This window comes from Hyla sarda, chromosome 5, assembly GCF_029499605.1.
Source record: "Hyla sarda isolate aHylSar1 chromosome 5, aHylSar1.hap1, whole genome shotgun sequence".
NCBI lineage: Eukaryota > Metazoa > Chordata > Amphibia > Anura > Hylidae > Hyla > Hyla sarda.
In genome coordinates, this window is record NC_079193.1 from 264398740 (window position 1) to 264426416 (window position 27677).

The window sequence follows — 27677 nt, forward strand, 5'->3', positions numbered from 1 at the left end:
AATACATCGCACTGCTGCTCAGCCCATCACCGGCTGAGTGGGACATTGCGGCAATCATAGAAGAGCCAAACGCAGTGTGGCGGGTCTTAAAACGTATTATTTCAATGGCGGCAGCCTAAGCATAATGAATGATTCAAAAAAATGTCAGGGGTAGCCTTTTATATATAATATATTTACAGCACTGTAAAAATATTGGCTGAGTTTGTCTCACACGGCAGTTGTACTATATAGCTGGGGTCACAGACAACTATAACCATGTCAATATAAACCCATAGATTGACCATAGCTTTATCATTCCATAGGCAACCCATGATGCGATCACAGTGCAAATGTGTTGCCATGCAGCCAAAAACCTAACATATATGCCATGTGTGTAAACTGATTTAATACGCTGCAAAAATAGCATTGTAGGATATTACGTTAGTGATCGAAAAAAAAATTCAAAATTGTGAAATTTGGCTAATACCAATCTCTTGCAAAGAATACAGAGGGCTGATGAGTCCAGTGTATGGCTCCTATTATCACACTCAACTCGATAACTATTAGTCTGCTTTATTATTCTATTACACAATCAACACAATTTTATTTAGGGGTAGACCTGAAAGAATAATATAATATATGGAGCTTTGCTTCATATGAATCTAAGAAGCAACTGTATTGAATAAAAATTGATGTTAACTCTGAATATACTTACAGGTATTTCAATTTTTGCTTTTAATAATTGCATTTTCTTTATATTTTGAACTTTAATGATAGGCCCAGTTAAAATGCCACTGCCTGTAGTACTGCAATCCAACCGATAGACAGGAAGGTTTGGAGCCCCAGTAAACTAGGACAAAAAGAGAAGTAATACAACGTAGAAAAATTAATCAAGAATTACAATCAAATGTGCACAACCGAACACATTAATAGCGGCACAGGCAATACTTCTTACAAAACATAAACAAGTAGGTATGAATTCAAATTAAAGTAGTAACTGCATGCAAGACTTGGGCTACTTTTACTTATCACATTGGGGGCATGCAATAATAAAGCTTCCAATGCATAAGCAGAATGTAGCCTCATGCCACCAGTGTCCCAGCACTACAGCCAATTGCCAATGTATACCACTGTATGTCTATACAATAGCATAACTGTTGTATATGTCGGAGGTATAAATTAAGGTACATTCCCAACCTATAGCAAATGCAATGTGAACATGTGAGACTTAGACAACATACAAAAAAGGGCATTTACTGCATCATATTGTTTTATATTATTTTGTACAGAACTACCGCATTATATCGTTGAAGCAATCAAAGGGTCAGGCCCACTAATGGGTACTGTCAGATCCCAAAAATTCTTAATGTTGTTACTAATGAAAATTAAATAACTTTTGTAATATGGTTGTTTAAAGATGTTTTAATATTCAAAAAGTGTTCCCGAAAATCCCACCACTATCCCCACTACTGGGACACTAACCAGCCTTGCAGCAGCATCAGGCTTGTCCATGAGTCATTATTTATTTTAAGGCAAAGTCAGTCTTTGGTAAAGTTTTTTTATCTGGTCTCTATGCTGTGGAACAGGCACAGAGAATGCCCGCTCTGCCTTTGCCTCCACCTCGTTCAGTCAGTCGTTTTACGAGCTGTTGTTTTACGAGCAGTCCGCAACAAATCAGATATAGCTATTGATGGCTAGAGGGTGGGACTCTTTCCGGACTACTCCTTGGAAATATAGAAGCTAGCCCAATGTGCTAATATGAAAAAATGAATATGTAATCTGCAGGTGCCCTACTTCTTGCTCTAGCCAGCTCTGACTCTTTGAACATACCGTACTTTGAAAATCAGAAAATGGTCCCATTCAAGTAAGTATAAGAATGGGGAAGGGCAATCCTAGCCAGGCATTTCCTAGGCTCACCATCCTGGTGCACAGCCTTCTTACCTTGTGTCTTAGGACTTAGACAGTGAGGAGCTTTCTTAAAGGAGTATTTTCAGACGAAACCATTATATCCCCTATCCAAAGGATAGGGGATAAGATGTCTTATCGCAGGGGGCCCGCCGCAGGGAACCCCCCAGCGACCTCCCTGCAGCACCCGCATTCTATGCGGGAGCTGCATCTCCAGTTTACGAAACCTCCAGGTTTCCGGTACTGGGGACATGACGTCACGCCACACCCCCTCCATTCATGTCTATGGGAGGGGGCGTGACTGCCATCACACCCCCTCCCATAGACATGAATGGAAGGGGTGTGGTGTGACGTCACATCCACAGTCCAGGAAACCCGGAGGTTTCCTAAACTGGAGACGCAGCTCCCGCATAGAATACGGGTGTTGCAGGGAGATCACGGGGGTCCCAGCGGCAGGTCCTCCGCGATCGGACAACTTATTCCCTATCCTTTGGATAGGGGATAAAATATTTTTGCCTGGAATATCCCTTTAAGACCAGTGCCTAGGAGCACCAAAAAGGAGGTGGTGTAGAGAGCAGCCACACCTTGAACACTTAAAGGGGGTTATCCACCATAAGGTGATGTTAGTAGTTACCTGCCATAACTGGGTTTTTCCTGTTGGATTTTGTTCTCTAAACTACATATCCCACAGTTCCATACTTGAAAGTTTGAGATCACTTTCCTTCCTCCCACACACACACATCAGCCACCCCACCCATTGAAACACAGTGTTTTCTAACCAGGGGGCCTACAGCTGTTGCCAAATTGAAGCAGGACAGGCTCCCTGACTAATGATGTCAGGTCTCGACACACTGCAACCTGGGAAATCCTGTGACAACAGTAATTTTGAATGCCATTAAAAATAAATATTGGGGTGAATCACAGAAGAATTGTGAGACCACCATCACACACAGGTACAGACACTATATTATGAACTACACTAACTTTACAGCCCCTGTAGCATGGTCAAATAAAAAAAGACCCTGGAATAACCATTTAACATTTAGGGTAGGATCATACGCGTCATATTTTTCTACATATTTTCCTACCCATCAAAGTCAATGGGTAGCAAAATCAACCGCGTATTTTGCTACCCATTCACTGTGATTGGTCCACAGTGAATGAGCTGAATGGGGGGTAATGTTAATTTCCCCTGCTCTGCCCGCCAATAGAAGTCTGGGCAGAGCAGGGGAAGATGACGCCGAGAGCTGCGGCAGGGACCTCGGCACTTAAGTACCAGCGTGGCAGTGGGGACCAGCGGCAGGCTCTCAACTGCTGTAGGCACACAGGTTGGCGGTTGCGGGTAAGTGGAGGAGGTGGCGGCAGCTGCATCAGAGGCAGCAGTGAAGCTCTTCACTGCTGCTTCTGGTAGTTTCAAAACTACAACTCCCAGCATGTCCTTTGGCTGTCTGGGCATGCTGGGAGTTGTAGTTTTGCAACATCTGGAGGGCTGCAGTTTGGAGACCACTGTGTAGTGGGCTCCAATCTGTGCTCTTCCAGATGTTGCAAAACTACAACTCCCAGCATGCCCAAACAGTCCAGGCATGTTGGGAGTTTTAGTTCTGTAACATCTGGCCCTTCAGATGTTGCCGAACTACAACTCCCAGCATGCCTGGGCGTGCTGAGAGTTGTAGTTTTGCAACATCTGGAGGGCCACAATTTGGACACCACTATACATAAAGTTTTCCAACCAGTGTTCCTCCAGTTGTTGCAAAACTACAACTCTCAGTATGCCCTTCGGCTGCCTGGGCATGCTGGGAGTTGTAGTTTTGCAACAACTGGAGGAACACTGGTTGGAAAACATTGTTTCCTAACTCATAGTTTTGCAACAGCTGGAGGCACACAGGTTGGGAAACACTAACTTCCAGAATGCACTGAAAAACCTTACATGCTTAGAGTTGTAGTTCTGCAACAGCTGGAGGCACACTGGTTGGGAAACACTGAGTAAAGTAACAAACTCCGTGTTTTGCAACCAGTGTGCCTCCAGCTGTTGCATAACTATAACCCCCAGCATGCACGGACAGCCAAAGGGCATGCTGGGAGTTGTGTGAATGTACAGGGTACATTCACACAGGAGGATTTACAGTGAGTTTCTCGCTGGAAGTTTAAAATGCAGCAAACTTTCCTCTGTAGCTCGAAACTCGCTGTAAACTCGCCCGTGCAAATGTACCCTGCAAACACTACACTAACACAAAATAAAGAGTAAAACACTACATGTATACACACACCCCTACACAGTCGTCCCCCTCCCCAATAAAAATGAAAAACATCAGGTATAACACTGTTTCCAAAACAGAGCCTCCAGCTGTTGTAAAATCCCTATGCAAATCCCTAATTTAGGTCTCAAATAGGCATGGCGCTCTCTCACGGTCGTATTTCAAGGCAGCAATTTAGGGCAACATATGGGTTATTTCCGTGATCGGAAGAAATTGCCTAACAATTTTTGGGGGTCTTTTTCTCCTTTTACCCCCTATGAAAAGGTAAAGTTGGGGTCTACTCCAGCATGTTACTGTAAAAAAAAATTTTTACACTAACATGCTGGTGTTGCCCCATACTATTTATTTTCACAAAAGGTAAAAGGAAAAAAAGACCCCCAAAATAAAAAGTACGGAAATATCCCATATGTGGGAGTAAAATGCTCTGCAAGCGCACAACATGGATCAGGAGTGAGAGCGCCATGTACATTTGACCTACATGTGACCCCATTTTGGAAACTAAACCTCTCATGGAACCTAACAAAGGGTATAGTCAGCCTTATTACCCCACAGGTGTTATACGAATTTCCGTTGAAAATGAAAAATGTAAATTTTTTCACTAAAATGCTGGTGTTATCCCTAATTTTTCATTTTCTCAAGGTGTAATAGGAAAAAAGCCCCCCAAAATTTGTAACACCGTTTCTTCTGAGTATATAAATACCCCATATGTGGATGTAAAGTGCTCTGCGGGCGAACTACAATGCTCAGAAGAGAAGGAGCGCCATTGGGATTTTGTAAAAAGAATTTGGCTGGAATTGAAGGCCATGTGCGTTTACAAAGCCCCCATGGTGCCAGAACAGTGGAACCCCCCACCCCCACATGTGACCCCATTTTGGAAACTTCAACCCTCACGTAATATAGTAAGGGTTACAGTGAACATTTACACCCCACTGGCGTTTGACATATTTTGTGAACAGTCGTCCGTGAAAATGAAAAATTTAATTTTTCATTTGCACAGCCCACTGTTTCAAAAGTCTGTCAAACACCAGTGGGGTGTAAATGCTCACTGCACCCCTTATTACATTCCGTTAGGGGTTTAGTTTCTGAAATGGGGTCACATGTGGGGGGGGGGGGGTTCCACTGTTCTGGCAACACGGGGAGCTTTGTAAACGCACATGGCACCCGACTTCCATTCCAAACAAATTCTCTCTCCAAAAGCTCCTTTTCTTCTGAACATTGTAGTTCGCCCGCAGAGCACTTTACATCCACATATGGGGTATTTCCATACTCAGAAGAAATGGGGTTACAAATTTTGTTGGGCATTTTCTCCAATGACCTCTTGTACAAATAGTACATTTGGGAAAAAACTATTTTTCTTCATTCACACATCAGACTAACGAAAAGTCGTCAAACACCTGTGGGGTGTTAAGGCTCACTGTACCCCTTTCACGTTCCTTGAGGTTCCTTGTAGTTTCCAAAATAGTATGCCATGTGTTTTTTTTTTTTTTTTTTTTTTTTTTTGCTGTCCTGGCACCATAGGGGTTTCCAAAATGGGACATGCCCCCCAAAAACCATTTCAGCAAAATTTGCTTTCCAAAAGCCAAATGTGACTCCTCCTCTTCTGAGCATTGTAGTGCGCTAGCAGTGCACTTGACATCCACACGAGGTATTACCATACTCAGAAGAGATGGGGTTACAAATTTTGAGGGGCATTTTTTCCTTTTACCCCTTGTAAAAATTCAAAAACTGGGTCTAAAGGAACAAACTATTGAGATTTAGAATTTTCTCCTTCACTTTGTTGCTATTCCTGTGAAATACCTTAAGAGTTAAACATTCTAAATGTCATTTTGTACACTTTGAGGGGTGCAGTTTTTATAATTGGGTCATTTGTGGGGTATTTCTAATATGAAGGCCCTTCAAATCCACTTCAAACATGAACTGTTCCCTGAAAAATTCCGATTTTGAAAATGTTGTGAAAAATAGGAAAATTGCTGCTCAACTTTGAAGCCCTCTGATGTCTTCCAAAAGTAAAAACATGTCAACTTTATGATGCAAACATAAAGTAGACATTTTGTAAATGTGAATCAATATATAATGTATTTGGTATGTCTATTTTCCTCACAAGCCGAGAGCTTCAAAGTTAGAAAAATGCTAAATTTTTCATAAAATGTTGCAATTTTTCACCAAGAAATGATGCAAGTATTGACAAAAATTTACCACTAGCAAAGTAGAATATGTCAAGAAAAAACAATCTCTGAATCAAATTCATAAGTAAAAGAATCCCAGCGTTATTAATGCTTAAAGTGACAATGGCCAGATTTGCAAAAAATGCTCTGGTCCTTAAGACCAAAATGACCTCGGTTCTTAAGGGGTTAAAGAGTACCTGTCACCAAAAAAAACTTTTGTATTTTGTTAATCAATGTATTAGAAAACAACTTTCCACTTTCTACTTTTAAAAAACCACCACTAGGGGTCTCCCTACATGTCCCGGTGCATAAAGTTCGGACTCATGCCGGCCTGGCAGCACGAGTCAGAACTCAGTGCAGCCGGACACTGAAGAGCACAGCACAGCTCCCCGCCTGTCAATCGGACAGGCAGGAGCAAGTGCTGTGCCCGCAGCCCGGGCACTCCTGACCTGCCCAGCCACATCATCAGGCTGCTTCCCCTGCAAGGAGAGACGTGCTGGCAAAATGTCAGTGTAGCGCACGGCTGCACAGAAGAGGATCGGGTCTGCCTCTCCTGAATCTGATCGAGGTCTTCAGGGAGCAGCAAGGTTAATTTAAATGGGCATTAGAGATATATCATTATCTGAGTGAAGAGGAAGAAGGGCAGAAGGGCACCCCAGCAGGCATCAGACGACGTCGCACCTGCCGAACCACACCCCCTTCCTACCTCGCTCACTGTAGTACCTTGAACAGCCACAGGGGATGTATAAAAAAAAAATAAAATAAAAAAAAAAAGGTATTTGTATGGGGTTTTGGGTACAAATAGAGACAGGGATAGAGCCAGGGACACATGGGGAGGGGGGGGGGGGGGGATTTGGGACAATTTAGTTGATGGCAGGTACCCTTTAAATACCCATACGGAATTTGATCCCACTTTGCTTGTGTACCTTTACTAAAGCTTGTCTATTAGACCTTTAGACCAAAGAGCTCCAGTAAGTAATCACAGAAGGGTTCCGGTTCTCTCTCCTACAGCTATAAAAAATAATAATAAATAAATAAATGTCCTTAGTCTAGTTGGGTTTACCACCTCTATTTCTCTTATGTATTACAGGCCCCTTGGAAAGTCTACTTAGCCAATTTTTTCCAGTAGTACACTGTGTCACTACCAGCCCACATTCAGACATTTGGCTCTTTGCGCACAATTTTACTTATCTGATTAGCCCTATTTGTTCCATGTAGGTCTGCTCTGTCTCCTTGGTCTTCCACTTCCTTTCAGATGTGTAAGGGTGCGTTCACACGTAGTAAATCAAGAGTAATTCATAACGAAAAATTAACGGGCGGAAAAAAGAATTTTATTTCCGTGCGCAATTTGCGCAAAAGTGCGTGCGGAAATGGGGAGAAAGAAGTGAAGTGTTTTTCAGCCATTTCAGCGTGAATTCCGCACAAATTGCACACGAAAACATTGTCAGGCGGAATTTGTTTTTTACCATTCACTTCTACCGATTTCTGCTAGCGGATTCCGCTTGAAGAATAAACATGCTGACTCTTCAAGCGGAACGGAATTCAACGTCGGAATTCCGCTAGCAGAATTTCCGCAGTGTGAACAGGACAGCGGAAAAAACATTAAAGTCAATGGACAGAGGGGATGTGCATTAATTTGGAACAGAGAATTCAATAGGAACTACTCGAGTAAATTCCTCTTTAATTACTCCATGTGAACGCACCCTATTCTCCTGTTTTCATGAGGTCATGATCAAAGGTCATAAATTCATAGTATTATTTCTTTTTTAAAGGAGTAGTCCAGTGGTGACCAAGTGGTGAACAACTTATCCCCTATCCTAAGGATAGAGGATAAGTTGCAGGGGGGTCCGACCGCTGGGGCCCCCTGCGATCTCTTGTACGGAGCCCCGGGAAGGGGGCGTGTCGACCTCCGCACGAAGTGGCGGCCGACACGCCCCCTCAATACAACTCTATGGCAGAGCCAGAGCGCTTCTTTATGTCCCTTCTTGGATCCATGGTTGGGTACTGGCTGTGACTGCAAAGCCACACTACATACTGTTGAATTTGATACCTTATTGCCCTCCTCAAAGTAAATCTCTTACTAGCATAATCAACATATGATGCATATCACCTGCTTTGCACCCAGATAATGCCCTTCTTCTGTTCTCCTTTTGTTTCTGCATATTTTGTCAAGGCTTGGTGGCTTGTGCTTTGGCCTTTCTTGTGACAGACCAAAAGAAAACATTTCTCCTTCTCTTCGTGGGGCTGCTATATGTTTTATACTTTTGATGTTTCTTGGATCTTACACACTTCGCTGCAGCTGTATGGAGAACTGGTGCCTTATCCCGTCCAATATATTTGTGCAGGCATCAATTGCTTTTTTTTTAAATTATAATTTTTTTTTTTGTGCTCTCTATTTTGGAGGTATATGCACATATTTGTATCTACTGTGTCTTTTTCTAAATATGCTTCTTTAGGTGGCGGCAGAGCACAAGAAATGCAGCATACATGGAAGCCACCTAGTGGTCCCTACTGATATAGAATTGTATTTATATGTGCTCTATAGCCTTTCCCCAGTGCTCTACTGCTTTCTAGTGTTTCCTGCTGGTTTTGGCAGGCAATACCTCCTCCTTCAAGTTCCCTTGTCAGTGTGGGCCAACACCCTGTATATTGGTCTATAATGGCTACTTGTTTTACTGTTATAAGCTGGAATGTGCCAGGATTTTGCCCTGTTTGATTACATACACCCTCGCCTTGCAACAGTCATCTGACTCAAAGAAACTCATTTATCTAAAGATAAGCTTGAGACACTGCATAAAGCATGAGTGGGAGCTCACTACCATTCTATATACTCCAAGTATACCAGGGACATTAGCATTCTTGTGCATAAATTTGCACCATTTGAATACTTGGGACTACAGTTGGATGTAGAGGGAAGATATGTATGTTTGCATTGTCATCTTTATGTTAACAGCATATATACTGGTTGGTGTTTATATCCTCCCCCATATTTCGCTGTGGTGCTTTGTAAAATAATGTGAGATATTGATCTTCTTCCTGAAGTACCTATGATTTTAATCACTTTCCTCTATGAATATTGTGACAAACATGGTGCTGACGAAATCCTGGGGATGGTCTATGTTCATAATTTGGGTGCAACAATATTCTTGTCACTCATATTCTCATTATACCCTCTCTCTCGCAGTATCCCTCAGCTGTGAGCAAATAGTTCATAGTCTGTACTCCATACAATCCATACAAATGTAATCCATACAAGTTTTACATATAGAGTTCTGTCAAACCATTCCCTGCTAGTGCTTTGTTTTGTAGTTGGTAGTCTGATCCCTCAGGGCCTTGTTTGTTGGCTTTAAATCCTATCTGTTTTACTTGAATTAATCTGTCATTGGTTACCTCTGCCCCTGCAGATTATTGCCAATTCAATGCTGAGGGGGGATAGCAGGAGCATGTTTTGGGATGCCATTATGTCTAAGGCACTTGCTTATTCAAACAGTCACTTGAATACAAACCAAGCAATATGGGGATTTCCTCAAACAGCAGAGGCTAAATTTGTGGAATAATATCTCCTTATTGGGAAGGAGGAGCAAGATGTCTTGACTGCGCACCTAAAATTTAATGCTCTTTCCAAAATGTTAAGTATTATGATGAGGGTGAGAAAGCAGGCCATGTGTTGACCCTTATGGCCGAATTACAGGAGGGATCATGTATGATTCCTGCTATTAAATCTTATACGGGGAGGTGGTTCACAATACAGTTGACATTCTACTGATACTTCATAGTAACCTGTACTCCGACCATACTAGTCAGCACTGGGAGCAATTACCAGCTTACTTGGGGGAGATTGAGTTGCCACAGGGCCTTTAAATCTGAGGAAGATGAAAATTGCTTTACAATCTATGGCCAATAACATAGCCTCAGGGTCGGACAGGCTGCCCATGGAAAATTACAAACAGTTGGTGGCACGCTCTTGCCACATTTGCATGAAGAGTTTAATGTCATTCTAAGTTTAAGTAGACTTCCTCCCTCTATGTCGGAAGCTATTGTAGTTTTTTTTAAACTTGGGAAGGACCTCACATTCCTTGAGACATAGCATGGTTAAGAATTGGTCCAAATTGTTATCGATGTGTATCAGCGGATGGGTCCCCCATTTGAGACTACAAATGGTTAGGGAGTTTAAGAACCTGGCTAATGTAGTTTCCACTATGATAGATCTAAAGGGAACCTGTCACTAAGTTTTACCCTATATAATGAGTAACGACACATAATAGAGGTTCGCATCATATGTCCTACCATGCCTGGATGTCTGCTAGCACATATATAAATGTGGAGAAAACAACCTTTATAAATGTAACACGCAGTATGTTAATGGAGCTCAAGTAGTCAGTTGGACTACTTAAACCCTCAAGTAGTCAGTTGGACATGTGGCTGCTGAAGTAGTTATGGTGTCTGGGCTGGAATCACATTAGACATGCCAATCTAGACATGATTGAACAGCTGTCAATCATGTCTAGATAGGTCTTATTAGAGTCTGACTAGGCATGATTATAGCCCAGGGTGCAGTGACTACTTCAGCAAGCTGCATGCCTGGTGACTACTTAACCCCTCAAGGACACAGACAATTTTATTTTTGCATTTTTGTTTTTTCCACCTCACTTTCTAAAATTCATAAGTCTTATATTTCCATTCCCAGACCACATGAGGGCTTAATTTTTGCGTGACCAGATGTACTTTGTAATGACAATCAATCACTCATTTTACCCAAAAATGTATGGTAAACACAAAAAAATTTTGTGTAAAGAAATTTAAAGAAAGTCAAATATTGCAAATTTGGGGGGGGGTTCATTTTCGCGCTGTACACTTTGCGGTAAAATTACATGTTTTCTTTATTCACTTAGTCAATACGATTAAAATGATACCCATGGTTACATATACTTTTCTATTATTGCACTGCTGGTAAAAAATCTATTTTGACCACCTAACTTTCTTATTTTTCCGTAGTCAGGGATGTGTGAGGGCTCATTTTTTTGGAACCACATTTGCGTATATATGACTTTTTGATAGTATTTTGTTAAATTTGTTTGCTGTTTGATGTGACAAAAAAGCTGAAATGTTTGACTTTTTTTTACATTAACGCCGTTCTCTGTACGGGATCATTAACATTATATATTTATAGTTCGGACATTTACGCACGCTGGCGATAATAAATACCCCATTTAACATTTTTAGCCTAAAGTCTATGTGCGTGTTATACGCCGATACACCCCCAGGGAAGGCAGGGGGAGAGAGGCCGTCGCTGCCGGCTTCTCTCCCCTGCCTTTCCTGGGGTCTAGAGCCCTGCTGCCGGCCCTTCTCTCCCGCTGGTTATCGGCGCCGCTGCCCGTTCTGTCCCCCCTGACTATCGGTGCCGGCACCGATAGCCAGGGGGAGAGAAGCGGCGCCGACAGCCAGGGGGAGAGAAGGGGCAGCGGCACCCATTGCCAGCGCCGCTGCCTCCCCCATCCCCGGTGGCATAATTACCTGTTGCCGGGGTCGGGTCCGCGCTGCTTCAGGCCTCCGGCGTGCGTCCCCTGCGTCGTTGCTATGCGCTGCACGGCGCGGCGCATGACGTCAGTGCGCCGCGCAGCGCATAGCAACGACGCAGGGGACGCACGCCGGAGGCCTGAAGCAGCGTGGACCCGACCCCAGCAACAGGTAATTATGCCACCGGGGATGGGGGGAGGCATCGGGGCAGCTATCGGGGCAGCCTGGCTATCGGCGCCGGCAATGGGCTCGCCGGCACCGATAGTCAGGGGGACAGAACGGGCAGCGGTGCCGATAGCCAGGGGGAGAGAAGGGCCGGCAGCAGGGCTCTAGACCCCAGGAAAGGCAGGGGGAGAGAAGCCGGCAGCGACGGCCTCTCTCCCCCTGCCTTTCCTGGGGGTGTATCGGGGTATACACTCGCACACACGCACCCTCATTTTACCATGGATATTTGGGTAAAAAACTTTTTTTACCCAAATATCCTTGGTAAAATGAGGGTGCGTGTTATAGGCCGGTGCGTGGTATACCCTAATAAATACGGTATGTTTATTTTTTTTATGCTTTTTTGTATTAATATGGGGAAAAGGGGTGATTTAAAAAACTTTATTGGGGGAGAGGATTTTTCAAATTTTTTCATAACTTTTTTTTACATTTACATTTTACACTTTTTTAGTCCCCATAGGGGACTACTTATAGCAATCATTAGATTGCTAATACTGTTTAGTGATATGTATAGGGCATAGCACTGATCAGTATTATCGGCGATCTTCTGCTCTAGTCTGCTGAAAGGCAGATCAGTGCAGAAGACCCTGGGAGACTGACTGAGGCAGGTAAGGGGACCTCCGTCCACCATCGTGGCTGATCTGATCAGTGCCGCGGGCGATTAGATCAGCCATTATAAGTGCCGCACTGCTACAGATGCCGTGATCTGTATTGATCATGGCATCTGAGGGGGTTAATGGCAGATATCAGCACGATCGCTGATGTCCGCCATTACCGGCAGGAATTAAGCGAGCGCATCTCCTGCACTTGCATCACAGCAGCGCCGTAAATATACGGTGCTATGCGCTAAGTGACACTATGCAGCGCCGTACATTTAAGGCACATGTCGTTAAGGGGTTAAGCCTCATTTACATGCTGCCTGTGACATTTATAAAAAAATAAAAAATAATGTTTCCACATTTAGAGATGTCTCAGCAGATATCCAGACATGGTAGAACACATGATATTAAACTCTTTTACCTATTGAAATTTGTAACATAGGGTATAACTTAGTAACAGATTCCCTTACACCTAAACCTCTTCATTTATAGGTTTCAGTGCAAGATGGCAGTGGAGTATAAAACTCTCTGTTGGTAGCTGGCAGGGTTAATTATATGGAATCCCCAGCTATTGTACCTTCTTGATAATGCCCCGATATGAGTCTCATTGCTTTATTTTTTTAGGATTTTGGGACCTGGTTTGGAGGGGACAACATGCACATATTAAGTTAGACAGAGGGGGGAGTGAAATACATAGTTTATAAGGTTTAAAAAAAATAGACATCAAGAGTCCATCAAGTTCGACCTAAAATCCAACTGCGTTTATCCAGAAGAAGGCAAAAATCCCTTATGAAGCTGATGCCAAAACCCTTATAATTCCCTTCTGACTCATATATGGCAATCAGAATAAATCTCTGGATCGACGCTATATTCCCTACATCTGGTATCTATAACTTGTAATATTATATTTTTCAGAAAAACCATCAAGGCCCTCCTTGAACTTGTTTACTGAGTCAGATATCACAACATCATGCCGCAGAGAGTTCCATAGTCTCACTACTCTGACAGTAAATCTCTGTCTGTAAATAATCTGTTTGTAATGATGGTGAAACCCTTCCTTCCTCTAGATGTAGAGGATGCCCCCTTGCCATGGTTATTATCCTAGGTTTTAAAAGATCACTAGAAAGATCTCTGTACTGTCCTGTCTACCAACATGGGTTTATGCAGGATCGTCACTATCAGACTAATATGATCAGCTTCTTTGAGGAGGTCAGTTATAGATAAGACCGGGGTGACGCTGTGGATGTTGTATATCTGGACTTCTCTAAGGTATTTAATAGTGTGCCACACACAAAGTTAGTATATAAAATAACTTCACAAGGAGAGAAATGAAGAAACAGAGCACACACCTGTAATTTCCTGCTGCCACGGCTTTATTCCCAGTTCGTATAGAACATCAGCATGACATCTTCCCCACAGACACTAGCAAGAGGTACGAGGCAGGAGTGTCACATGGATGACAGACTCTGTTTCACACCAATGAAATTGGTGTTTACTCAGGTCCTTGTGATAACTTCCTGTTGCTCGTATACCGGTTAAATACTCTTCACCCACAACGTGTTGCACAAATACACTTTAATTCACATAGCTTGTTGTTAGTTATACCGGGTTGTTTTATATATTTTCACCTTTTCATGCTATTTTGCATAGTAGATTATGATAAGTGTATTTGTGTAACACGTTGTGGGTGGAGAGTATTTAACAGGTATACGAGCAACAGGAAGTTATTACCAGGACCTGAGGAAACACCAATCGCGTGAAACAGAGTCTGTTGTCCAGGTGACACTCCTGCCTCGTACCTCTTGCTCGTGTCTGTGGGGAAGATGTCATGCTGATGTTCTATACGAATTGCGAATAAAGCCGTGGCAGCAGGAAATTACAGGTGTGTGCACTGTTGTTACTTCATTTCTCTCCTTGTGGAGTTATACATTGTACCTTGTTTCACGTGAAGCACCTCCGTCCTCCTGGTCTGCCTACACTCTTACCCCACCCTTTTTCTCAGCCAGTTTTACAGCCTTTGATATCAGTAGTGCCCAGCCATTCTTTTTCGTGGATAGTATATAAAATAAACTTAAAATCCCTGCTCTGCCAGCCCCTGGAAGTCTGTGCAGCGGGGTAATGATGGCGACATCGGTTACCGGCAGCATACATCGTGGGGACGGTGGCAGTCAGTGGGGGACCGGCGGCGGGAAGGGCCAGCGGCAGTGACAGAAGTGAAGATCTGGTAAGTGATCTTCACTGCTGCCTTGTAGTTTCACAACTACAACTCCCAGCATGCCCAGATAGCCAAAGGTTGTCTGGGCATGCAGGGAGTTGTAGTTTTGCAACAGCTGGAGGCACACGGGTTGGGAAACACTGAGTTTGGAAAAAGACAGTGTTTCCCAACCAGTTTGCCTCCAGTTGTAGCAAAACTACAACTCCCCGCATGCATGGTCTGTCAATGCATGCTGGGAGTTGTAGTTTTGCAACAACTGGAAGCACACTGGTTGGGAAACACTGTCTGTTTGCTAACTCAGTGTTTCCCAACCCGTGTGCCTCCAGCTGTTGCAAAACTACAACTCCCAGCATGCATTGACAGACCATGCATGCTGGATGTTGTAGTTTTGCAACAGCTGGAGGTACACTGGTGCTGAAACACTGCGGTAGTCTGTTACCTAACTTAGTGTTTCCCAACCAGTGTGCCTCCTGTCTGTCAGTGCATGCTGGAAGTTGTAGTTTTGCAACAGTTGAAGGATAGCCTAAAAAACTACACTTACACAAAATAAAGGGTAAAACACTACATATACCCCACCCCCCATGGCCCCCGACTTGAATTCCAGCCAAATTCTCTCTCCTCAACAGCCCTCCTTCTCTTCTGAGCATTGTAGTTTGCCCGCAGAGCACTTTACATCCACACATGGGGTATTTCAATACTCAGAAAAAATGGTGTTACAAATTTTGGGGGGGCATTTTCTCTTATTACCTCTTGTAAAAATGGTAAATTTGGTTAAAAAAAAAAAATAGCATTTCCATTAAAAAAAAATTATTTTAATTTACACATCTGACGTTAATGAAAAGTCGTCAAACACCTGTGGGGTGTTAAGGCTCACTGTACCCATTGGTACGTTTCTTGTGGGTTGTAGTTTCCAAAATAATATGTCTTTTTTTGCTGTTCTGGCAAATGCGACATGCCCCCCAAAAACCATTTCAGCAAAATCTGATTTCCAAAACCCAATTGTGACTCCTTCGCTTCTGTGCATTGTAGTGTGTCCGCAGTGCACTTTTAATCCACACATGGGGTATTTCCATACTCAGAAAAAACGTTGTCACAAATTTTGGGGGGCATTTTCTCCTATTAACCCTTGAAAAAATGTTAAATTTGTGGTAAAACTCATTTTAGTGAAAAAAAAAAATAATTTACACATCCAATGTTAACGAAAAGTCATCAAACACCTGTGTGGGGGGGGGGGGGGGGGTTAAGGCTCCCTGTACCCCTTGTTACGTACCTTGAGGGGTGTAGTTTCCAAAATAGTATGCCATGTGTTTTTTTTTTTTTTGCTGTTTTTTTGCTGTTCTGGCACCATAGGGGCTTCCTTAATGTGACATGCCCCCAAAAGCCATTTCAGAAAAACTCATTCCAAATTCCCACTGTCGATCCTTCCCTTCTGAACCCTCTAATGCGCTCGCATAACACTTTATAGCCACATATGAGGTATTTCCTTACTCGCAAAAAATTGGGTTACAAATTTTTTTTTTTGGGGGGGGGGGGGGGGGGGGGGATTTCTGTCCTTTTTCCCCCCCTTGTAAAAATTCAAAAACTGGGTCAACAAAAAAAAATTAAGATTTAGAATTTTCTCCTTCACTTTGCTGCTATTCCTGTGAAACACCTAAAGGCTTAACACACTGACTGAATGTCATTCTGAATCCTTTGAGGGTGCAGTTTTTATAATGGGGTCATTTATGGGGTATTTCCAATAAGGAAGGCCTTTCAAATCCACTTCAAAACTGAACTGGTCCCTGAAATATTCCGATATTGAAAATTTTGTGAAAAATTTGAAAATTGCTGCTGAACTATGAAGCCCTCTGATGTCTTCCAAAAGTAAAAACATGTCAACTTTATTATGCAAACATAAAGAAGACATATTGTATATGTGAATCAATATATAATTTATTTGGTATGTCTGTTTTCCTTACAAACAGAGAGCTTCAAAGTTAGAAAAATATAAAATTTTCAAATTTTTCATGAAATTTTCAAATTTTTCACCAAGAAATTACGTAAGTATCGGGGCGAAAATTTACCACTATGTTAACACTTTTGGGACAGAGCCCTTTATAATCCTAAGGATGGAAGCTTTTTTTTTTCCTTTTAAACCTTTCTTTATTGAAAACATGTATAATTTACATTTTAATAAATAACATTTTATACATTGAATATCAAGATTTTATCTTTTTTCCCACCCCCATCCCCTACCCTCACCTTTCTCCCCCATGACATATCTCCCCTTACTGGGTGGGCGGGAGGCAGAGGGACAACACCTTCCCATTCTATTACTATTTCCATTATACTATATCAATTCATTTTCTTTTCTCTTTCCTTTCCCTTCCCTTTCTCTTTCCCCTTTCTTTCCTTTTTTTCCCCATTTTAGATCTTTGGTATCTTCCCAATTATTTCTACCCGCCTTTATTCTTGTGTCCCCCTGATTCACGTCCCCCTCACATAATAATGAAATAAAAAAAACATTAAAAAACAAATAAAATGTTATTTAAAAAAAATACCTAATTTCCTTCTTTTAACCAAATAACCTTCCTGTCACCTCCCTCCACTCCCATACCTCTGGTTTAGTTGGGGCCAGCCATTTCCTGATTAATAATCAAGCATAAAAGAGCATAGTCAGTAGTTCCTTTCTTTCTTTTTTTGTTTTATTCACTTTTCTATCCTCACCCAAGATAATCAAAGCTATATCATCTTTTATCTCGTATTTAATTTTTCTCTCGATATCATCAATTATTGACACCCAATATTCTTGTATTTTTTCACATTCCCATATAATATGCAGGAATCCCGGGTTTTCCATTTTACATCTTGGACAGTTGCCATTTTCCCTCCTACCAATCCTGAAGAGGAATTTTGGTGTATAATAAATTCTATATACCGTATATACTCGAGTATAAGCCGACCCGAGTATAAGCCGAGACCCCTAATTTCAACCCAAAATCCCAGGAAAAGTTATTGACTCGAGTATAAGCCTAGGGTGGGAAATACCTCATCCCCCCCTGTCATCATCCAGACCCGTCATTAACATCCTCATCATCCCCTTGTCATCATCCCACACATCCCCCCTTCATCATCCCCTTGTCATCATCCCACACATCCCCTTATCATCCCACACATCCCCCCTTCATCATCCCCTTGTCATCATCCCACACATCCCCTTATCATCCCACACATCCCCCCTTCATCATCCCCTTGTCATCATCCCACACATCCCCTTATCCCACACATCCCCCCTTCATCATCCCCTTGTCATCATCCCACACATCCCCTTATCCCACACATCCCCCCTTCATCATCCCCTTGTCATCATCCCACACATCCCCCCTTCATCATCCCCTTGTCATCATCCCCACACCCCCCCCCCCCTTTCATCATCCCCCCCCCCCCCCTTCATCATCCTCTTCTCATCATTCGCCCTCAGTGGTCTTCAACCTGCGGACCTCCAGAGGTTTCAAAACTACAACTCCCAGCAAGCCCGGGCAGCCATCGGCTGTCCGGGCTTGCTGGGAGTTGTAGTTTTGAAACCTCCGGAGGTCCGCAGGTTGAAGACCACTGCGGCCTTCAACATGCGGACCTCCAGAGGTTTCAAAACTACAACTCCCAGCAAGCCCGGGCAGCCATCGGCTGTCCGGGCTTGCTGGGAGTTGTAGTTTTGAAACCTCCGGAGGTCCGCAGGTTGAAGACCACTGCGGCCTTCAACATGCGGACCTCCAGAGGTTTCAAAACTACAACTCCCAGCAAGCCCGGGCAGCCATCGGCTGTCCGGGCTTGCTGGGAGTTGTAGTTTTGAAACCTCCGGAGGTCCGCAGGTTGAAGACCACTGCGGCCTTCAACATCATCCAGCCCCCTCTCACCCCCTTTAGTTCTGAGTACTCACCTCCGCTCGGCGCTGGTCCGGTCCTGCAGGGCTGTCCGGTAAGGAGGTGGTCCGGTGAGGAGGTGGTCCGGGCTGCTATCTTCACCGGGGGCGCCTCTTCTCCGCGCTTCCGGCCCGGAATAGAGCCGTTGCCTAGACAACGACGTATCTGCGTCGTTGTCAAGGCAACGTGACTATTCTGAGGCCGGGCCCGAAGCGCTTAGAAGAGGCCTCCCCGGTGAAGATAGCAGCCCGGACCACCTCCTCACCGGACCACCTCCTTACCGGACAGCCCTGCAGGACCGGACCAGCGCCGAGCGGAGGTGAGTACTCAGAACTAAAGGGGGTGAGAGGGGGCTGGATGATGTTGAAGGCCGCAGTGGTCTTCAACCTGCGGACCTCCGGAGGTTTCAAAACTACAACTCCCAGCAAGCCCGGACAGCCGATGGCTGCCCTGGCTTGCTGGGAGTTGTAGTTTTGAAACCTCTGGAAGTCCGCAGGTTGAAGACCACTGCGGGTGGGGGAGTTCACTCGAGTATAAGCCGAGGGGGGTGTTTTCAGCACGAAAAATCGTGCTGAAAAACTCGGCTTATACTCGAGTATATACGGTACTATGTTCCATTGTATCAGTTGATGGTCTAAACTTGGGGAAATTCTTTTTGTATTCCTGAAAACATTAATCCAACCGCATTTGTTTCGCTCACCTAACTCTTCGTCCCATTGCTGGAAGCATTTATGTTTTAAGTTATTTTCTTTATTTTTCATTATTTCGGTATAAATTACTGCCATAACTTTCTTTACCATTTTTCGCTCCTCCATTTTTCTTATAGTTTCAGCTACTTTCACTATCGTATTACCACTGTCTCTTAGTGACCCGCATATGGCACTTTTTAAACCCTGAAATTCCAACCACATACCTTTTCCTAATTTCAATTCTTCCTGCACCTCTCTCCACTTTCATAACTCTCCTTTTCTCCACACTTCTCTCGAAAGTTTACATCCCCTACTTTGCAAGTTGTTAGTTTCCATCTTAGCTACCTCTTTCAAGTTTACATTGTGCCAAATTGGCGCTGTCTCTAATATTCCCGTAATTTTTTTTAAAAAGTTTTCCCAGGTTTTACAAATCCCTACTATTATAGCATTTTCCTTCTACCTCCCTTCTTTTAACTGGCCTGACTCAAGAACCTGATAAATATTTTCGTATTTCCCTTTTGTTTTTTACATGATCTTTTTAAAGATTCCAAATCTCCTCCACTCCACCACATAGTACATCTGACTTGCTAAAAAATATCCCTGTATATCAGGAAGTTTCAGTCCTCCCTTCTCTCTTCCTTTACTTAAAGGAGTACTTCGATGCAAATCTTTTCTGGGGCAAAAGAAGCATCAAGCAAAGTTATATAGCATTCTAATATACTTGCGCTTTCCATATGGCCCTTTTCCCGTTCTTCTCCTGCATATTTCCGCCGACCGGAAGCTGGGTCCTTTACCTGCATTTGATGACGCTCGACCGCTTATTCCGAGCACTCCGCCGGCAGTTTAGCCCGGTGACTCATACCTCCCATGAGTCATTGCATGCTCTGCCGGCCTCCCAGCCTGGAGTCGGCTACTCTCCCCTCAATATTATATTCATATATGCGCTGAGCTGAGCTGCCATAGGCTCAGCTCAGCAAACGCGGAGGGGGTGCGATTTATTATAATTTCTGGAAGGGGCCGAGCAGGGGAGATACAGGAAGGAGCCGGCCGGATGTGACGAGCGGGCATGCTGGGAGATGTAGTTTTTACAGCGCGGGCCAGGCACATAATGCGAAAACAGCTGGGCCCTTCTACACGATTGAGGGCTCCATCAAAAGGTATTTTAATGGGCTACATTATGGCATTAATTTTTTTAGGGGGGCTGCATCGGAGTTTTCCTCAGATCCTATTTTTATCCTCGTTCTTTTCCTCCCCCATATTAGGGCGTTTAGCATAGCTATTATCCTTCTAAAAATTCCTTTCTCGCACCAGATAGGGGGCGCTCCAAAGATGTATAATAGTTTTGGTAGAATTACTGTTTTAATTAAGACTATCCTCTCTGCTCTCATAAGATTCAGTTTATTCCATGTTCTTACCTTGTTTTCCAATTTTTTTTATCATTGGGTATGTGTTTATTTTATGATATTCTCCGATTTTCCCAGATATCTGTACGCCTAAATAAGAAAAACTTTCTCCTTTATCCAGGATTCTAAGCTCCTTAATTGTTCCCAGTCCAAATGCAATGCCAGAGCCTTCGCCTGGATCTTTACGTCCGTGTTCAATAATGATATTGGACGATATGATTCCATTTCTTTCTTATCTTTATTCAGTTTCAACAGTAACATTATTCCTGCTTCTTTCATTGTTCCGGGTAAGGTTCCTGCTTTTAAAGAACTATTTATAGTTCTAAGCAGAGCTGGGATAAGGATTCTCCTAAATTTCCTATATATTTCAAACGGGAACCCACCCTGCTGGGACTCGTGTTCCCTTTGATCTTAAAGCTTCTTCTAACTCCCTAAGGGTCATTGGGCCCCCCGTTTCTTTCTCTTGTTGTATTGATAGTCTGGGCATCTTTATATCGTCGAAATATTTAACAATTATTTATTTTGGTGTTTAATCTCTGATGTGTATATTTTTTTATAGTATTTAACAAATTCTTCTCTGATTTCCTTAAGTTCCCTACATACTTTCCCTGTACCACTTTTTATTTCATTAATATGAGATTTGCCTTGTTGATTCTGTATTATGTTCATGAGCCTTTTATTAGGTTTTCCTGACTCCCATATTTTTTTGTTGTCCCAAAAATTTTAATTTATTCTTACTTTTTTCTTCTAAATACATATTTAATTTATTTTGATTGTCTTTCCATGTTTCTTGCTTCTCTATGTTAGCAGGGTCCATTATGTATCTTTCTTCCGCTTTTACCACCTCTGATATCAGCTTTTATTTGCAAATCTGACCTCTATCACTTTAAAGGGGTACTCCGGTGAAAACCTTTTTTCTTTTAAATCAACTGGTGGCAGAAAGAGAAACATATTTGTAAATTACTTCTATTAAAAATCTTAATCCTTCCAGTGCTGATTAGCTGCTGAATGCTACAGAGGAAATTCCTTTCTTTTTGGAACACTGATGACAGTGTTGTTTAAAAATTTATACTTGGAGGTGTGTAAACTCCATATGTTAATGCGCCTTGAACATTTTCCAGGCAGCATTAGGGTTGCACCTGTGAGGCCATGCACCTATATCAGCCAACTTGGGTGGGGCTTGTAGCCTCTCTCCCCCCTTCCATTGTATGCGTGCCTAGTCACGCTGGAGGGAACTGGGAGCAGGCTGCATGTCGACCTAGTGCTGCTGTAATTGCCCACTGGCACCTGGTTTTTGCTTTATACGCACAGGTAGGTTAGCGTTAGGTCCCGTGCCATCTGAGAAACCTTGGTGTTGGTGTGCGGGCTCTGGTGTGTCCTTAATATAAGGATACACTGGCGAATGTCTCAATTTTAACATCAGTGTTGAGGGATTAGCCAATGTCATTGTATACATCTACCACAGTAGTGCACCTAAATTTCTGTATTGTAGAACACTGATGACATCACGAGCACAGTGCTCTCTGCTGACATCTCTGTCCATTTTACCAACCATGCATAGCAGATGTTTGCTAAGGGCAGCATGGTGGCTCAGTGGTCAGCACTGCTGCCTTGCAGTGCTGGGGACTTGGGTTCAAATCCCACTAAGGACAACAATAAATAATGCGTTATTATTATTATAATAACGTCAGCAGAGAGAACTGTGCTCGTGATGTCATCAGAGAGCATTCCAAAAAGAAAATAATTCCTTCTGTAGTATTCAGCAGCTAATAAGTACAGGAAGGATTAAGATTTTTTAATAGAAGTAATTTACAAATATTTAACTTTCTGCCACCAGTTGATTTAAAAGAAAAAATGTTTTCACCGGAGTACCCCTTTAAGCATTAATAACTCTGGGATGCTTTTATTTATAAATTTGATTCCGAGTGTTTTTTCGTGACATATTCTACTATGTTAGTGGTAAATTTACGTTGATACTTGCATCATTTCTTGGTGAAAAATTCCCAAATTTCAGGAAAAATTGGAAAATTTAGCATTTTTCTAACTTTGAAGCCCTCTGCTTGTAAGGAAATGGGACATGTAAAATAAATGTATTCACATAGACATGTTTTTACTTTTTGAAGACATCAGAGGGCTTCAAAGTATAACAGCTATTTTCCAATTTTTTTCAGAAAATTTCTAAATCAGAATTTTTCAGGAACCAGTTAAGTTTAAAAGTCAATTTGAGGGTCTTTATGTTGGAAATCCCCTATTAAGGATCCCACTATGAAAACTGCACCCCTCAAAGTATTCAAAAAGTTTGTTAACCCTTTAGGTGTTTCACAGGAAGAGCAGACAATGAAGGAGAAAAATAAAAATCTAAATTTTTTACACTAAAATGTTATTGTAGCCCCATTTTTTTTTTCATTTTTACAAGGGGGTAAAAGGTAAAAAGGGCCTCCAAAACTTGCAATTCATTTTCTCTCAAGTAAGGAAATACATCATACGTGGATGTAAAGTGCTCTGTGGGTGCACTAGAGGGCTCAGAAGGGAAGGAGCAACAATGGCCTTTTGGAGAGTGAATTTTGCTGAAATGGTTTTTTGGGGGCATGTCCCATTTAGGAAGCCCCCATGATACCACAACAGTTTAAAAAAAAAAAAAAAACACATGGCATACTATTTTGGAAACCACACCCCTCAAGGAACGTAACAAGGGGTACAGTCAGCCTTAACACCCCACAGGTGATTGACTAACTTAAATCGGGAAGTAAAAATAAAATACATTTTCTCAATAAAATGATGGTGTTACCCCAAATTTTCAATGTTCACAAGGAGTAACAGAATAAATGTGGTTACAAATTTTTGAGGGCTTTTTATCCTGAGTATGGAAATACTCCATATGTGGATGTTAAGTGCTCTGCGGGAGAACTACAATGCTCAGAAGAGAAGGAGCGCCAATGGGCTTTTGAAGAGAGAATTCGATTGGAATTCAGGGGCCATGTGCGTTTACAAAGCCCCCCGTGGTGCCAGAACAGTGGACCAAAATTTGTTAAAGACCTGTGGGGTATTAAGACTCAATATACCCCTTTGTTATGTACCCCTATAGTTTCCAAAATTGGGTCACGTGTTTTTTTTTTATTTATTTTTTTTGCATTTATGTCAAAAACGCTGTAACGATCAGCCACCTCTATGCAAATCACCAATTTAGGTCTCAAATGTACATAGTGCACTCTCCCTCCTGCGCCTTCGCCTGCAGGGCATTTTATGTCCACATAAAGTGTATTTCTGTACTCTGAAGAAATTGCGTTCCAAATTTTGGGGGTCTTTTTCTACTTTTACCTCTTGTGAAAATGTATGGGGCAACATCAACAACATTTTAATTTTTTTACACTAACATGTTGGTGTAGCCCCCAACTTTACCTTTTCATAAGGGGTAAAAGGAGAAAAATACCCCCAAAATTTTTAACACAATTACTCCCAAGTACGGAAATACCCCATACGTCGCACTAAACTGTTGCCTTGAAATACAACAGGGCTCTGAAGTAAGAGAGCACCATGTGCATTTGAGGCCTAAATGAGGAATTTGCAATAGGGGCGGACCTGGATACAAGGATGGCGCTTGTCTCCACCAAATCCCTACAGCAGTGTTTCCCAAACAGGGTGCCTCCAACTGTTTCAAAACTCCCAGCCTGACAAGACAGTCAAAGTAATACTGGGAGATGTTGCTTAGCAACAGCTGGAGACTCCGTTTAGGAAACAGTGCCTCCAAACTGTAGCCCTCAAGATGTTGCAAAACTACAACTCCCAGCATGCCCAGACAGCCTTTGGCTGTCTGGGCATGCTGGGAGTTGTAGTTTTACAACTTTTAGAAGGCCACATTGAAGATCACTTACCGGCGATATTCACTGCAGCCTTCTCCACCGCACTCCGCACTTTCGGGCCGCACTCCTACTGCTGCCCCCCCTGCCATTGGTTGGCACTGCCACCTCGCTTCTACCCTTTAGGATGGTCGGAGCTATCTCTGACAGTTCCGATCATTCTTATTTTCCGGACGATCGGGTCACCAGTGACCCCATTGGTCTGGAATCGCCGCAAATTGCCGGTCTGAATTGCCCAGCGATTTGTGGTGACCGCCGACATTTCCACGGCATGCCTGCTGATATTAAAAGTCATCCCGGTCCCATCCCAGCCCCTCCATCCTTAAGTAGCAGGACACAAGGGCATACCTGTATGTCCTCCGTTCCCAACAGGTTAAAGTATAATATGTCACGAAAAAAAAAAAAACTATCTCAGAACCAAATTCATAAGTAAAGGCATCCCAGAGTTATTAATGCTTAAAGTGACAGTGGTCAGATGTGCAAAAAACGCTCTGATCCTTAAGGTGAAAATGGGCTTGGTCCTTAAAGGGGTACTCCGCCCATGGCATCTTATCCCCTTTCCAAAGGATAGGGGATAAGATGTTAGATCGCCGCAGTCCTGCTGCTGGGGACCCCGGGGATCGCCGCTGCGGCACCCCGCCATCATTACTGCACAGAGCGAGTTTGCTCTGTGCGTAATGATGGGCGATACAGGGGCCGGATCAGCGTGACGTCATGGCTCCGCCCCTTATTACATCACGGCCCGTCCCCTTAATGCAAGTCTATGGCAGGGGGCGTGACGACTGCCACGCCCCCTTCCCATAGACTTGTATTGACGGGGGCTTGCCGTGACGGCACGAGGGGTGGAGCCATGACATAACGATGCTCCGGCCCCTGTATTGCCCGTCATTACGTGCAGAGCGATCTCGCTCTGCGCACTAATGATAGCGGGGTGCTGCAGCAGCGATCCCCGGGGTCCCCAGCAGCGGGACCGCAGCGATCTGACATCTTATCCCCTATCCTTTGGATAGGGAATAAGATGTCTAGGGGCGGAGTACCCCTTTAAGGGGTTAATTATCTTGTAAAGGGATTACAGAGTAAAATTTTGAATATTTGCAGATGGACACTAAACTGGGTAAGGTGATCACCACAGAGGAAGATAACATAATATTAACCTCTTCAGGACGCAGGGCATATGGATACGCTCTGCATTCAGAGTCCTTAAGGAAGCAGGGCGTATCCATACGCCCGTGGGAATTCCGGTCCCCACCGCTAGCCGGTTGGGGACCGGAGCCGGATGCCTGCTGAAATCGTTCAGCAAGCATCGCGGCATATTGCCCAGGGGGGATCATTATGCCCCCCCCCCCCCCATGTCGGCGATGGCCGCAGATCGCGGGACAATTCAGTCCAGCGAACTGCGGCGATTCCGGGTCAATCGGGTCTCTGTGACCCGGAATTACTGGCTGATCGGGGCCGTCTCTGACGGCCCCGAACAGCCATAGCCAGCAGGGGTGAGGTGGCACTGGTGCCAACTCACGATCGCCCTGATTCGATTCGACCAATCAGGGCACCTGCTGCGGGTGTCACTCCCGCAACCCGCTCTGCCCCTCTTCCGGAGGACGTGAGCGGGTGCGGGACGTGGACCCCGGCAGCTGGGGACCCCGATCCCCGGCGTCCCTGTTGGGATCGGGGCCCCAGGAGCGACGGCGGCGAGGGACTGACCTGCAGCGGAACAGCAGCAGGAGGTGAGTGACAGCCTCCTGCTGTTGCTTAGCAACAGCTCCCAGCATGCAAAAAGGGGCATGCTGGGAGGTGTAGTTATGCAACAGCAGGAGGCAGACCACCACAACTCCCAGCATTCCCTTATGGGCATGCTGGGACTTATAGTTTTGCAACAGCTGGAGGCATATTTTTTTCTAATGAAAAGTGTACCTTCAGCTGTTGTATAACTACAACTCCCAGCTTGCACAAACAGCTAAAGTGCATGCTGGGAGTTGTAGTGGTGCATCTGCTGTTTGCTTAACTACAACTCCCAGCATGCCCGTTGGCTGTCGGTGACTGCTGAGAGTTGTAGTTTTGCAACAGCTGAAGGCACACTGGTTGTGAAACACTGAGTTAGGTCACAAACTCAGTGATACATAACCAGTGTGCCTACAGCTGTTGCAAAACAAACTCTCAGCATGTATAGCCTGTCAGCGCATGCTGGGAGTTGTAGTTTTGCAACAGCTGGATGTTCCCCCCCCCAATGTGAATGTACAGGGTACACTCACATTGGCGGAGGTTTACAGTAAGTATCCGGCTGCAAGTTTGAGCTGCGGCAAATTTTCTGCCGCAGCTCAAACTGCCAGCAAGAAACTACTGTGAACCCCCGCCCGTGCGACTGTACCCTAAAAACACTACACTAACACAAAATAAAAAGTAAAAAAACACTACATATACATATACCCCTACACAGCCCCCCTCCCCTCCCCAATAAAAGTGAAAAACGTCTGGTATGCCACTGTTTCCAAAACGGAGCCTCCAGCTGTTGCAAAACAACAACTCTCAGTATTGCCGGAGAGCCGTTGACTGTCCAAGCATGCTGGGAGTTTTACAACAGCTGGAGGCACCCTGTTTGGGAGTCACTGGCGTAGAATACCCCTATGTCCACCCCTATGCAATCCCTAATTTAGGCCTCAAATGGGCATGGCGCTCTCACTTTGGAGCCCTGTCGTATTTCAAGGCAACAGTTTAGGGTCACATATGGGGTATCGCCATACTCGGAAGAAATTGTGCTTCAAATTTTGGGGGGTATTTTCTGCTTTTACCCTTTTTAAAAATGTCAAATTTTGGGGAAAGCATTTTAGGTAAAAAAAAAATGTTTTTTTACATATGCAAAAGTCGTGAAACACCTGTGGGGTATAAAGGTTCACTTAACCCCTTGTTACGTTCACCGAGGGGTCTAGTTTCAAAATAGTATGCCATGTTTTTTTTTTTTTTTTGCTGTCCTGGCA

The 27677-nt window shown here is 43.7% G+C and overlaps 1 protein-coding gene across 2 annotated transcripts in view; it reads right to left on the reverse strand.

Annotated features, from left to right (window-relative positions):
* Nucleotides 1-27677, reverse strand: part of SMCHD1 (structural maintenance of chromosomes flexible hinge domain containing 1) — a 449735-nt gene that overhangs the window by 224098 nt on the left and 197960 nt on the right. For both annotated transcript variants that reach the window (XM_056521656.1, XM_056521657.1), the window contains exon 24: nt 695-829. In XM_056521656.1, the coding sequence (XP_056377631.1) occupies nt 695-829 (135 nt within the window). The remainder of the gene's footprint in view (nt 1-694; nt 830-27677) is intronic.